Genomic DNA, 14,198 nt, shown 5'->3' with positions numbered 1-14,198 from the left:
GAAAGCTGCATCATATGCATTTCTCCGTGTCTTTGCCATGATGAGGGTGACAAAATGACTACCGTAATCAGAATGATGGGAAGTTTGAGAGCGCTCGATTTAATCTAAACAGTAAACAAAAAAGTTGTTTCACCTTAACCCGTTCGGCAATTTCATTGATCTAATGAAAGCTTCATGCCGCCAAAAAACTGAGCATGTCACAGAATGTGTTTAAAAAAAAATGTTAAATTGAAAGCGGGAAAAATCCATATATTAGCCGCGTCATTGTTTAAGCCGCGAGGTTCAAAGCCTGGGAAAAAAGTTGCGGCTTATAGTCCGGAATTTACGGTATGTAAAATGTAAAACAGAAATATCTTACTTCCATAAGTATTCAGACCCTTTGTTATGATACTCGAAATTGAGCTCAGGTGCATCCTGTTTCCATTAAGCATCCTTGAGATGTTTCTACAACTTGATTGGACTCCACCTGTGGTAAATTCAATTGATTGGACATGATTTGGAAAGGCACACACCTGTCTATATAAGGTTCCAAAGTTGACGGCGCATGTCAGAGCAAAAACCAAGCATTGAAGGTCCCCAAGAACACAGTGGCCTCCATCATTCTTAAATGGAGGAAGTTTGGAATCACCAAGTCTCTTCCAAGAGCTGGCCGCCTGGCCAAACTGAGCAATTGGGGAAAGGGGCCTTGGTCAGGGAGGTGACCAAGAACCCGATGGTCACTCTGACAGAGTTCCGGAGTTCCTCTGTGGAGTTAGGATAACCTTCCAGAAGGACAACCATCTCTGCAGCACTCCACCAATCATGCCTTTATGGTAGAGTGGCCAGACGGAATCCACTCCTCAGTAAAATGCACGTGACAGCCCTTTTGGAGTTTGCCAAAAGGCACCTAAAGACTCTCAGACCATGAGAAACAAGATTCTCTGGTCTGGTGAAAGCAAGATTGAACTCTTTGGTCTGAATGTCAAGCGTTACGCCTGGAGGAAACCTGGCACTATCCCTAAGGTGAAGCATGGTGTTGGCAGCATGGGATGTTTTTCAGCGGCATGGGCTGGGAGACTAGTCAGTATCGAGGCAATGATGAACGGAGCAAAGTACAGAGAGATCCTTGATGAAAACCTGCTACAGAGAGCTCAGGACCTCAGACTGGGGGCGAAGGTTCATCTTCCAACAGGACAACGACCCTAAGCACACAGCCAAGACAATGCAGGAGTGGCTTTGGGATAAGTCTCTGAATGTCCATGAGTGGTCCAGCCAGAGTTTGGAAATAGCTATGCAGCAACACTCCCCATCCAACCTGACAGCTTGAGAGGATCTGCAGAGAAGAATGGGAGAAACTCCCCAAATATAGGTGTGCCAAGTTTGTAGCATCATACACAAGTAGACTCGAGGCTGTAATCACTGCCAAAGGTGCTTCAACAAAGTAGTGAGTAAAGGGTCTGAATACTTATGTAGATGTGATATTTCAGTTTTGTTTTAAATACAATTGCTAAAATTTCTAAAAACCTGTTTTTGCTTCGTCATTATGGAGAATTGTGTGTAGATTTAATTTAATCCATTTTAGAATAAGGCTGTAACATAACAAAATGTGGGGAAAAATCAAGGGGTCTGAATACCTTTTGAATACACTTTATCTTTGAGAGAAAGAGACAGCAAGAATGAGAAAGAGAGAAAGTGTGTAAGAGTTAAGTTTAACTTTTAACAAGGCACACCTGTTAATTTAAATGCATTCCAGATGACTACATCATGAAGCTGGTTGAGAGAATGCCAAGAGTGTGCAAAGCTGTCATCAAGGCAAAGGGTGGTTACTTTGAAGAATCTCAAATATAACATATATTTTGATTTGTTTAACATTTTTTTGGTTACTACAGTCGTGGCCAAAAGTTTTGAGAATGACACAAATATACATTTTCACAAAGTCAGCTGCCTCAGTGTCTTTAGATATTTTTGTCAGATGTTACTATGGAATACTGAAGTCGGTTCCTCTCCTTGTTTGGGCGGCGTTCGGCGGTCGACGTCACCGGTCTTCTAGCCATCGCCGATGCACCTTTCATTTTCCATTTGTTTTGTCTCTTTTTCCCACACACCTGGTTTACATTCCCTCATTACTTGTCGTGTATATAACCCTCTGTTCCCCCCATGTCTGTGTGTGAAATTGTTTATTGTCAAGGTTGGCACGCTACCGGCTGGTGTGCGCCGGGTTTTGTTTTGTACCTGTGCTTTGTGGCAGCCGGTACTTTGTACTTGGTTGTGTGTACTTTGTGCTGCCTCACTTGTTCTTTGGGCATTTGTTTTTGTGACACAGTTGCGTTCTGTTCAAATAATTGCCTCAGTAAAGTGCTTTGTTCACTCATCTCTGCTCTCCTGCACCTGACTTCCATGCACCAGCTACACCCACCGCTTGACAATTACAAGCATTTCATACGTGTCAAAGGCTTTTATTGACAGTTACTTGAAGTTGATGCAAAGAGTCAATATTTGCAGTGTTGACCCTTCTTTATCAAGACCTCTGCAATCCGCCCTGGCATGCTGTCAATTAACTTCTGGGCCACATCTTGACTGATGGCAGCCCATTCTTGCATAATCAATGCTTGGAGTTTGTCAGAATTTGTGGGTTTTTGTTTGTCCACCCGCCTCTTGAGGATTGACCACAAGTTCTCAATGGGATTAAGGTCTGAGGAGTTTCCTGGCCATGGACTCTCGATGGTGCTCATGTAGAACGCTGTGAGGGCCCTTGGGGACAGGCTCAATTTCTTCAGCATCCTGAGGTTGTAGAATCGCTGTCGTGCCTTCTTCACCACGGTGTCAGTGTGGTTAGACCATTTCAGCTTCTCTGAGAGGTTCTCTGAGAGGTTCGCTGAGGAATTTGAAGTTATTGACCATTTCAGTGGTGGCCCCGTTGATGAGGATGGGGGCGTCTCCAGCCTGGTTCCTCCTGAAGTCCACAATCAGCTCCTTTGTTTTGCTAACGTTGAGGGAGAGGTTGTTTACCTGGCACCACGCCGTCAGAGTGCCTACCTCCTCCCTGTAGGCTGTCTCGTCGTTGTTGGTAATCAGGCCCACAACTGTTGTGTTGTCGGCAAACTTGATGATGGAGTTGGAACTGTGAGACCCAGCAGTCGTGGGTATGCAGGGAATACAGGAAGGAATTGTTGGCAGATGCAAACAGATTATCATATTTAGCGGACAACAGTTCTTGAGGGCTTGAACAAAAAAAACGTTTTGCGATTTCGTTCATACTGGAGAACCGGTGTTCAAGTTATGTGGTTGCAATATCAACAGACCCTTATCTCTGGTATATCTTTGCACGCATCCTTCACGACTAAGTTTAAATTGTGTGCGGCACAATGTCTCAGGAAAGACTGTCTGGGTTGGCAATACTCAGTAGCCTATAGAAAACAGTAGGGCCAGCATACCTAAAACTACAGGCAGTGGTGAAAACATTTGCACACAAAAAAAAGAGGACTTCAGGAGACCAGGGGAGTTCCTCAAGTTGGATTTAATTTGATTTAGTTTAATTTACCTTGAATATTGCAGCCCATTTGTGTAGGCTTTTAGCCAGACAAAATAGTGTCAGAATTTATCCTCAAGCCGACTACTTTTTCCTCATTGTTAGGTTATTTGATGTGTAATTTTTTGAAAAAGTTTCTAACTAGCAGCTAAGTAGCAGCTAAATACGGTATATAGCTATAGATAGTACACTGCGTGCGCTTTGAGGGTGGACTGACTTTATTATTTAGACTGGTTTTATGCACAGCAACTTTCTTTCCAAGCTGGGAGAGTGCACGAGGACGGCTCATGTCATGCAGGTTCAGCTAGCCTATACAGGACAGATGTTTATTAGCTGATTAGTATCCTATTGCATCAAACATTTATTTTACAATCTGCGATGTTTGAATTTCCAACTTGAATTACTGAAAAGGTAATTACATTATTGCCACATGCCAGCAGTCTGAAAATGGCAGCATTGCAACACCATGTATAGCTTTATGAAATGTTAGGCTTCACATGAGAAAACAAATTAAGAACTGCTCTTTCCATGATACCTTATTAATGTCACTTCAATCAGTGTAGATGAAGAGGAGGAGACAGATTAAAGAAAGATTTTTAAGCCTTGAGACGATTGAGACATGGACTGTGTGTGTGCCATTCAGAGGGTGAAAGAGCAAGATAAAATATAGAATTGCCTTGGAACGGGGCATGGTAGTAGGTGCCAAGTGCACCTGTTTATGTCAAGAACGATTCATCGATTCATCAGGCATGCAGCCACATAGACGTGACTAAATTTCAGCACCATGGACAGCGATCGTTTTGTGTGTGGCTGTCTGGCAAACACATTCTGTGTTACATAACTGTGTTACGCCAGTGCAAGTCGTGCTAAGCTAAGCTAAGCTATAGCTATATCACATGCCAACAACGAACTCAGTCAGAGGGAGCTACTGTTCCACTGATCCCACTCAATACATGTAGAGGTTAACTCAAGTCAAGTAAATTGTTTTCCTCTTTACATTACTGCCAGGCTAAACATATTCTGTGCATCCCAGACTCCCACAGCACACTGAAAAGTGCCAGACTGTGAGCTTTCATTATTTTTAATGTGCTGCCAAAAATGGAACATCGCTCCCCGCTCCTCTTCATTCCCCAGGCTGCACTTCACTTCCAACAGGGAAGTTTAAAGACAAAAGATGACACTGTTTAGATAGAGATGAAGGTGACAACTGTAGTGGCTACTGACAGCAGAAAAAGCCTGGAGTCAGAAGATGTTCCCAGCCATGTTTGATTGTTGCTTAATGATGAGACCACACTCACCACAGTGGAGGATGCTGTATTGATTTGGTTTTGAAGATTTTAAAAAGTCTCTATGCAGCCATTTTAAAGATGCCCCCATCTCATTGTCTCAGTGAGTAGGATATTTTAAGAGGCAAAAGCTTTCACTTCACCAGGCTGCAGGGTAGTGCACTTTTCAGGCTTCAGAGCACCTCAAGATCCTTATGTCCTAATGTAACCGTTCACGCTCTGCTGCACAGGACTTCGGCGCCGGCGCATGCTTCAAACCCTTATTTGCACATTGCCCTGACCCGGCAGTCATGAAAATAACGAGTTCAGTCGGTAAAAGGGGCAAACGTAACAGCACTGAAGAAGTTACAACAAGAGATCCTGAGCCTCAGCAGCTTCAAAGTCTCTGTTGCTTTTCGTCAGGGTGCTCTGCATACTACGTTAAACACACTTTCCTCAATAATGTATGCCTTCCTGGATTTTCATACATGTCAGGGGAGATGGTGAGACGGCAGTGTAAGAGCCATGAGATCATGGGAGATCATTCTCATTTGGGCAAAAGACCATCCTCTGTCTCTCTCCTCAGTCCTCTCTCCCCCCGACTCGCGAACCGATAAGGGGTCGAGGACTGTGTCAGTTCGTTAGTAGTGTCCTCCCCGTCCCGATAGCCATCCTACCGTGGAAGAGTTTTGAAATCTGCCACACACCCTTTCAATCAGCTTTTGTTTTGCCAGAGGAGAACATCATGCACACGTTTAAAAACAATATGGTCCTTATTGTTTTAGCAATAAATGTCTTGCACTACTAACTTCATTTGTTTTGAGCACTTTACACATTTACTTTGGGATCCACCGCTGTAAACGTGTAGGATGCTTTTCAAGCAAGCGCATTTCCGTGTTCTCTCTCTTCGCCGACGCTCCACGGTTAACTTTGACCTTTTTCATGAGGAGGCGAGAGAGAACTGAAGAGAGAAGATGCAGGAAGTGAGCAAATCTAATTGATAAAAGGCCAGTCAATGAGTGTTTGATCTAATGAAGCAACAGGAAATGGGGATCTTCTGTGTCCCAGTATAATGGAGATTTCTCCTCCTCCAGTCAGTCGCCTCGTAGGGCTTCTTATGCTACATCGTCCTCTGCAGGTCAATTACTGAACTACGTCTCATAATGAATCTCCAAAGGCATGATCTACTTGAGGTTAGAAAACTGTTTCGGAGCAGACCTGGGTTCAAATACTATTTGAAATCTTTCAAATCCTTTGAGCGTTTGCTTTATTTTTGGGACTTTTCATTTGGTTCCATTTCAACAGGCAAGCTCAATCAAGCACATTTTAAGTACTGTAAATTATTTCAAATATTATTTGAACCCCAGGTCAGTTTCGGAGCTGTACCCAGATTATCAGGAAGAAAAACTGTCAATACTTTAGCTTATACAGTAAGCAGCTTGCTCACTTTATAGTTTATACAGTAAGCAGCTTGCTCATAAGTTTAATATACGTTGTTATACAGTGTCAATGTGAGGTCTTCTAAATGAAATGTAAACTGGTCTGTAGGATTATGTAAGGTACTGACATAAAATAAGACCTGAAATATGTATGAATCAGCTGCTGTTGTATTAGGCAGGAAGGAAACTGTTAAAACAGTGCTCTCCTCATTGCCGTTGTTTCCTTCTTGCCCTCTTTTTTCCCTTCTCTCCCTCTCTTGAAGTAAGGCTGCATTTGCATTTGCATTAGCATTTCCTATTCACTCCTGCTGGATGTCACAGTGCTTCACAATGAGCACCGGAGGGCTGTTGCTACTATTATTTAATAAAACGTTTACGTTTAAAAGTTTGCCTGTGGCTGTCACACACTTACAGCTCAGTAGCCAGCTAACCTTTATTCATTGTTTTATGGATGACCGTTTGTGTTTCTATTAGATGTATAGTAAGTAGTACACAGGTATGTGTGATAAAGTGTTACTGCAAAACATGTAGCCGCTTAGTGTAATAGACCCCCATTAACTATCTCTCTCTCAATATATATATATTTACAGGGGGCTACAACACCAATGATGTGATGTTCTACTGGACCAGAGGGAACGAGTCGGTCAGTGGTTTGGACACGCTGCGTCTGGCCCAGTACACAGTAGAGGACCACTACACCTCTGCGTCTGAGGCCATCTATGAAACAGGTTCGACTTTCAACTCCTACTCTACCTCTAACATTATCCTTTCATTATCCTTTCACAAGTGTTTTGGGCTACTGTTTATATTTAGTCTCTTGTGACAGTTGTTAGCCATGTTCATCTTTTAAAGGGAAGGTTCACCCACGTTACAAAATGATACATTTGGTGTCCTCACCCTGCAAGCAGTCTATGGGCAAGGTATGACAGTAATCCATGCTTTGGTTTCATTTCCCTGACAGTATTTCCATTTGCAAACGTTTTAGCATTTGTGGCACAAATCCCATTCAAGTCATGGTACCGATATTACAATTTGTTGCACATCATCCAAATCATCAGAAATGTATTGTGAAGTTCAACAAAGTCACATAGATGATTTGAACATGAGGCGCAAAAAATGCTAATATCTGTACCTACCTTGTCCATAGACTTCTTACAGGGTAAGAAAACCAATATGTAATTTTGTAAATTGGGTGAATTATCCCTTTAAATTGATAGTTGGTAGTAAAGGAACCCTTGGGTTCTATTAGCACAGTCATTCTAATGTCTCTCTGCTGTCTCTCTCTCTCTCACAGGCCACTACCCCAAGCTGATCTTCCACTTTGAGCTGAAGAGAAGCATCCTGTACTTCATCCTGGAGACGTATGTTCCCTCTAGCCTGCTAGTGGTCCTGTCCTGGGTGTCCTTCTGGATCAGCCAGTCTTCCGTCCCCGCAAGGGTCTGCATCGGTAAACCACTGTTCCTTAAACCAGGAAGCACACCCACCGATCAAATCCATGCCTTTCCCACCCTATCACACTCTCCTTCATGCAAACCTGCTGATCAGAAGCTATTTGGCTGTCTGAAAACATGTGGAATGCTGGCGGTTAGAGAAAGCAGGATGTTCCACAAGTATATCATACTCCTGTTAGCCTACCTTTGTATTACTGTAGTATAACGTACACATCTAGCCTGGTGTATTAAGGCCAGGTAACTCAACTCAAGCTGAATCCTATTGGTAGTTTGTTATTAAACTTTATAGTTTTGTTGTTGTTTGTGATTTGAAAGGAAAAGTGGCGATCTTGATGCTTTCAAATATTGAATGACCAACCATTGTGCTGTGGTTTGTGACAGGAGTGACCACGGTTCTGACCATGACCACATTGATGATGGGTGCCAGGACATCCCTGCCCAATGCCAACTGTTTCATCAAGGCCATCGATGTGTACCTGGGCATCTGCTTCAGCTTCATCTTCGGAGCCCTGATCGAGTACGCCGTGGCCCACTTCTGCACCCTCAACCACCCCAACGCCAACATTGTCATGGTGAGGCCTTCAGCGTTGTTATCAACAGGGGTGAGGTTATCATTGTCACGTTTGTCATCATGGTTATTGTCGCTGTAATCATCATTAGCATCGTCATTGCCGTCATTTTTTATGATCTTGATCATCATCAGCATCATTATTATCATCGTCATCGTTGTCGTCATCCTCATCATTATCAGAATCGTCATCAACTTTGTAATTTCTTGTCTGCTGCGATGTCGCATACACTATTAATGTAAGTATCTCGTCCTTTTTTTTCATTTCAGTCAATAGCATTAGTTGTTTGGTGCTTTAATATGTGTACTCTTCACACATCTCACTGTGCCCCTCTCTCCCCCTCCCTCCCCTCCAGTACGGTCACCAGATGGGAGGCTTCGACGAGGAGATGAACGGCATGGTCACTACCATCGCCGCTGAAAACAATAGGGCCAAGAGGCGTAAGGAGAAAGCTGCTGCAGTCTCAGCGCCCATGGCAGAGCTGGAACTGGTGCCCTCCAGCCCCACTGGCAGCGAGCCCAAGCCCGAGGCTCCTGAGGAGCCCTCCAATCGCTGCCTCACTGTCCTGGTCCTCCTCCGCAAGTTCCTGCGCAAAGCTGCAAACTGTTGCCATGTGGAGAATCCCCACTTAATAGACAACTACTCCAGGATGACCTTCCCCCTCTCCTTTGTATTCATCAACCTCCTCTACTGGACATACTACCTGTACTTGTAACACACAGGAGTGTGTGTTTCGGTATGTGCATGTGCGTGTGTGTGTGTGGGTGTCTGAATCTGTGTGTTTCTGTTTGTAAGTGGGATTAGTTCATACTGTATGTGTTTTTTTTCTCAAACAATGCACATGTTTACATTTACGGTCATGAGTGAGGCATAGTGTACAGTAGACCATCAACTACAGTACAACATCCTGAGGAGAATTACATGTCCATGCCACGTTTATTATACCTGATTCAGCTCATTACTGCTCTCATAATTGATACATTTCCAGTAAGTTCTGTCCATGATGGCCTGCTGACAGATGACCTATGGCTGGTGTGGAGCAGAGGAGTGAGTGGCTGGATGCGCTGTGTAATATTTATGAATGAGCTCCTCACTGCGAAGGGAAGCATCCAGAGTACCTCTGGGTTAGGCTGGGTCCACACTTAAGCTCCGAATGGCAATATATATATATATATATATCTCTTTCTCTCTCTCTCTCTGTCATTCCCTCTCTCATTTTATTTCTATAAGAAATCCAGTGGCCTTGGCTCCCTCCACCACATTATGGAAATAGACTCTCAATGAACCATAAACTGTTCTATATAATTTGTCATCATAGGGCAACAACTGCCAGCACCTTAACTGGACAGGAACAATGCAATAGAATGGTAGGAATATACAGCACCTAGTGGAGTAACAGTGATATATGCAGTATTTTGTCCATTGGAGCTGGTAGATAGTATTTTGTGAGCTTTGTGGTACACGCCATCTGAATGGTGAAGCTAGTACCTTGTAGTCGATGTTTTAGGACGCTGACATTTTGAACAGAGGTGAAACCGCTAATGCAACAGGACGTCATCATCAATCACCTGTTCATCATCCAGATAAGGGTTGAACTAACATCCCTCCTTGTCCTCTGTTGTGTGAGCATTGTGTACGATGACGAATGTCATATATTCCCAATCATGTTTTCACATATCAGTAATAACAAAGGACCAAAGATTTCAATTTGCGTTGTAATCTTTCCATGGTTCCCTTTAGACTTGTTCCGTTCCGTAAAACTACTAATACAGTACATTTTGAAATGTTGAATTATTAGTACCCATTGCCGCGTAAAAAGTCTTTCAATTAAAGTAATAGCATGCTATATCAGCATGCAAAAGGAAAACTGCAATATTTCATAGCCATGTGCAGACAGAAACAGTCTCACACTCAATGCATGTTTGTTTATTACTTCCTAGAATATTAAATGCATTTTTCGGTTACAATGCTTTCACCCATATCCGTAAAGCCACTGACAAGCAGGTTGTCCATAGCATAAAATAACATGACTTGTTCATGACTATGAAATACTAATGCATTCTCTTAATTAATGTACATAATGGAAGTATATAGGTCATTATCAGTAAAACGTGACAATAAGGTGCAGAGCCTTCAATTTGGCTGCTGGGGGGCAAGGAGCTCCCCATTGACAACGGCGTGCCGTTTTCAAGGTATTATTAAATCAATGTCATAACTATTTGGTTTTAATATCATCATCTCTTCAAATAAAATCAAATTGAAAATAATGTGGTCACATACACATATTTAGCAGATGTTATTGCGGGTGTAGTGAAATGCTTGTGTTCCTAGCTCCAACAGTGCAGTAGTATCTAGCTAGCTAGCTAAACAAACAATGTATTATTAGCTTGCTTCGTCAGAAATTAGGCTTTTGGAAAGAGCTTGACATGGCAAGTTCTCTTCCTGATAAAATTGTCAGTCAGACTACTGTCACCACCTGTAATGAACACGAGGGGAGACAGAGAGCTGGTTTCAAGTGCAGGGCACAGCAGGTGTTTATTGTAAAGGACCACAGGAGGAGGCAGGTAGCTGGGTCCAGGGGCAGGCAGAAGGTCATACACAGGGGTCCAAAAAAGGCAACAGTACAGGCCGGGAAAAGGCTAGTAACGTAATCCGGGAGATCAGGCAATAGGTTGATAACAGGAAATCCGATAGGCTAAAGTAAAGGCAGGGGATAGGCAAAAGGCATCGTTAGTGAGGCAGGCCAAAACTATCATAAACAGGAGGATTATTTACAGGAAAAACTGAGCTCTGAATAGAAGTGTGTCACAAAACAAACAATACCTCACAATGATGGGGTGCAAAGAACTGAACTAAATAGTGTGTGATAATGACATACAGGTGTGTGAACAGTTGATCAGAATTCAAGTGATTAGGATCTGGAGAGTGAGCTGCGTTCAGGGGATCTATGTGTTTGAGAATGTGAGCTGGAAAGTGAGCTGCGTTCAAGGGATCTACATGTTTGAGAGTGTGAGTTGGAAGCAGACGTTACACCACCACTATACTGTAGATGGCAAGAAAATCAAACAATATTTTGATATAGCCATCTAGTTTATCCCCTGAAAGTTAGCTTGTTAACTAGCCATATTGACGTGATCTGTTATTAGCTAGCTAGCCAATTTGATGTGGTCTATCAATCAATGTAGCCTATCATGTCTGTCGTGATAAAGCACTCTTAAAAACAATGTTGAAAAGGGGATGTCAGGTAACTTCGTGAGGTAGGCCTACATTTGTTGGAGAAAAAAGTACACTAGGTCTACTTACCACTATGTTTAGCCAACTGGAGGACTTTCTACCAGTAGCTTGCAAAGTAAACATTATCAGCTGAAAGTACATGGGCAAATGTGACCTTCTGCTGCTTGACAGGCAGAGCCCACAAAGGATGGGAAATTAACCTAAACCACTCATACTTGTCAGGTATAGTTCACTTTTATTTTATATCACTCAAATATCCAATTAAGAGTGGCCAATATTGAGAAATATTGTGAGGCTACCCTCACGTATCTGAAATCAATTATTATTATTTTTGTTCACCTTTATATAACCAGTTAGGCTAGTTGAGAACAAGTTCTCAATTACAACTGCGACCTGAACAAGATAAAGCAAAGCAGTGTGACAAACAACAACAACACAGAGTTACACATGGAATAACAAAAATACAGTCAATAATGCAATAGAAAAAGTCTATATACAGTGTGTGCAAATGAGGTAGGATAGGGGAGGTAAGGCAATGAATAGGCCATAGTTGCTAGATAATTACAAAATAGCAATTAAACACTGGAGTGAAAAATGTGCAGAAGATGAGTGTGAAAGTAGAGATACTGGGGTGCAAAGGAGCAAAATAAATAACAGTATGAGGTAGATAGATGGGCTATGTACAGGTACAGTGATCTGTGACCTGCTCTGACAGCTTGTGCTTAAAGCAAGTGAGGGAGATATGAGTCTCCAGCTTCAGTGATTTTTGCAGTTTGTTCCAGTCATTGGCAGCAGAGAACTGGAAGGAAAGGCAGCCGAAGGAGGAATTGGCTTTGGGGATGACCAGTGAACCTGCTGAAGCGCATGCTACGGGTGGGTGCTGCTATGGTGACCAGTGAGCTGAGATAAGGTGGGGCTTTACTTAGCAAAAACGTATAGATGACCTGGAGCCAGTGGGTTTGGCGACGAATATGAAGCGAGGGCCAGCCAACGAGAGCATACAGGTCGCAGTGGGGGGTAGTCTATGGGGCTTTGGTAACAAAACGGATGGCGCTGTGATAGACTGCATCCAATTTGCTGAGTAGAGTGTTGGAGGCTATTTTGAAAATGACATCGCCGAAGTCAAGGATCGGTAGGATAGTCAGTTTTACGAGGGTATGTTTGGCAGCATGAGTGAAGAATGCTTTGTTGTGAAATAGGAAGCCGATTCTAGATTTAGTTTTGGATTGGAGATTCTTAATGTGAGTCTGGAGGGAGAGTTTACAGTCTAACCAGACACCTAGGTATTTGTAGTTGTCCACATATTCTAAGTCAGAACTGTCCAGAGTAGTGATGCTGGACGGGCAGGCAGGTGTGGGCAGTGATTGGTTGAAGAGCATGCATTTAAGAGCAGTTGGAGGCCACGGAAGGAGAGTTGTACGGCATTGAAGCTTGTCTGGAGGTTAGGGCCAGAAGTATACAGAATGGTGTCATCTGCGTAGAGGTGGATCAGAGAATCACCAGCAGCAAGAGCAAGAGCGACATCATTGATGTATACAGAGAAAAGTGTCGGCCCGAGGTTTGAACCCTGTGGAATCCCCACAGAGACTGCCAGAGGTCCGGACAACAGGCCCTACGATTTCACACACTGAACTCTGTCTGAGAAGTAGTTGGTGAACCAGACGAGGCAGTCATTTGAGAAACCAAGGCTGTTGAGTCTGCCGATAAGAATGTGGTGATTGACAGAGTTGAAAGCCTTGGCCAGGTCGATGAATACAGCTGCACAGTATTGTCTCTTATCAATGGCGGTTATGATATCGTTTAGGACCTTGAGCGTGGCTGAGGTGCACCCATGACCAGCTTGGAAACCAGATTGCATAGCGGAGAAGGTATGGTGGGATTCGAAATGGTCGGTGATCTGTTTGTTAACTTGGCTTTCGAAGACCTTAGAAAGGCCAGGTAGGATAGATATAGGTCTGTAGCAGTTTGGGTCCAGAGTGTCTCCCCCTTTGAAGAGGGGGGTGACTGCGGCAGCTTTCCAATCATTGGGGATCTCAGACAATACGAAAGAGGTTGAACAGGCTAGTAATAGGGGTTGCAACAATTTCGGCAGATAATTTTAGAAAAAGAGGGTCCAGATTGTCTAGCCCGGCTGATTTGTAGGGATCCAGATTTTGCAGCTCTTTCAGAACATCAGACATCTGGATTTGGGTGAAGGAGAAATGGGGGAGGCTTGGGCAAGTTGCTGTGGGGGGACGCAGGGCTGTTGACCTGGGTAATGGTAGCCTGGTGGAAACATGGCCAGCCGTAGAAAAATGCTCATTGAAATTCTCAATTATCGCAGATTTATTGGTGGTGACAGTGTTTCTTAGCCTCAGTGCAGTGGGCAGCTGGGAGGAGGTGCTCTTATTCTCCATGGACTTTACAGTGTCCCAGAACTTTTTGGAGTTTGTGCTACAGGATGCAAATTTCTTTCCTAACTGCCTGTGTATATTGGTTCCTAACTTCCCTGAAAAGTTGCATATCGGGGTGCTATTCGATGCTAATGCAGTACGCCACAGGATTTTTTGTGCTGGTCAAGGGCAGTCAGGTCTGGGGTGAACCAAGGGCTATATCTGTTCTTAGTTCTACATTTTTTGAATGGGGCATGCTTATTTAAGATGGTGAGGAAAGCACTTTTAAAGAGCAACCAGGCATCCTCTACTGACGGGATTAGGTCAATATCCTTCCGGGCCAGGTCGATTAGAAAGGCC

The 14,198-nt window shown here is 43.4% G+C and overlaps 1 protein-coding gene across 3 annotated transcripts in view; it reads left to right on the top strand.

Annotated features, from left to right (window-relative positions):
* Positions 1–10,498, top strand: part of LOC115153052 (gamma-aminobutyric acid receptor subunit pi-like) — a 91,983-nt gene extending 81,485 nt beyond the window's left edge. For 2 of the 3 annotated variants that reach the window (XM_029698088.1, XM_029698086.1), the window contains 4 exons: positions 6,803–6,940; positions 7,507–7,659; positions 8,045–8,235; positions 8,588–10,498. In XM_029698088.1, coding sequence (XP_029553948.1) covers positions 6,803–6,940; positions 7,507–7,659; positions 8,045–8,235; positions 8,588–8,947 — 842 coding nt within the window. In that variant the 3' untranslated portion in view covers positions 8,948–10,498. The remainder of the gene's footprint in view (positions 1–6,802; positions 6,941–7,506; positions 7,660–8,044; positions 8,236–8,587) is intronic. The other variant, XM_029698087.1, reaches the window with a different exon arrangement.
* Positions 10,499–14,198: the final 3,700 nt, after the last annotated feature.

Source organism: Salmo trutta, chromosome 18, assembly GCF_901001165.1.
Source record: "Salmo trutta chromosome 18, fSalTru1.1, whole genome shotgun sequence".
NCBI lineage: Eukaryota > Metazoa > Chordata > Actinopteri > Salmoniformes > Salmonidae > Salmo > Salmo trutta.
Note: the sequence above shows the minus strand (reverse complement) of the source record. Positions and strands in the feature narration are given on the sequence as shown.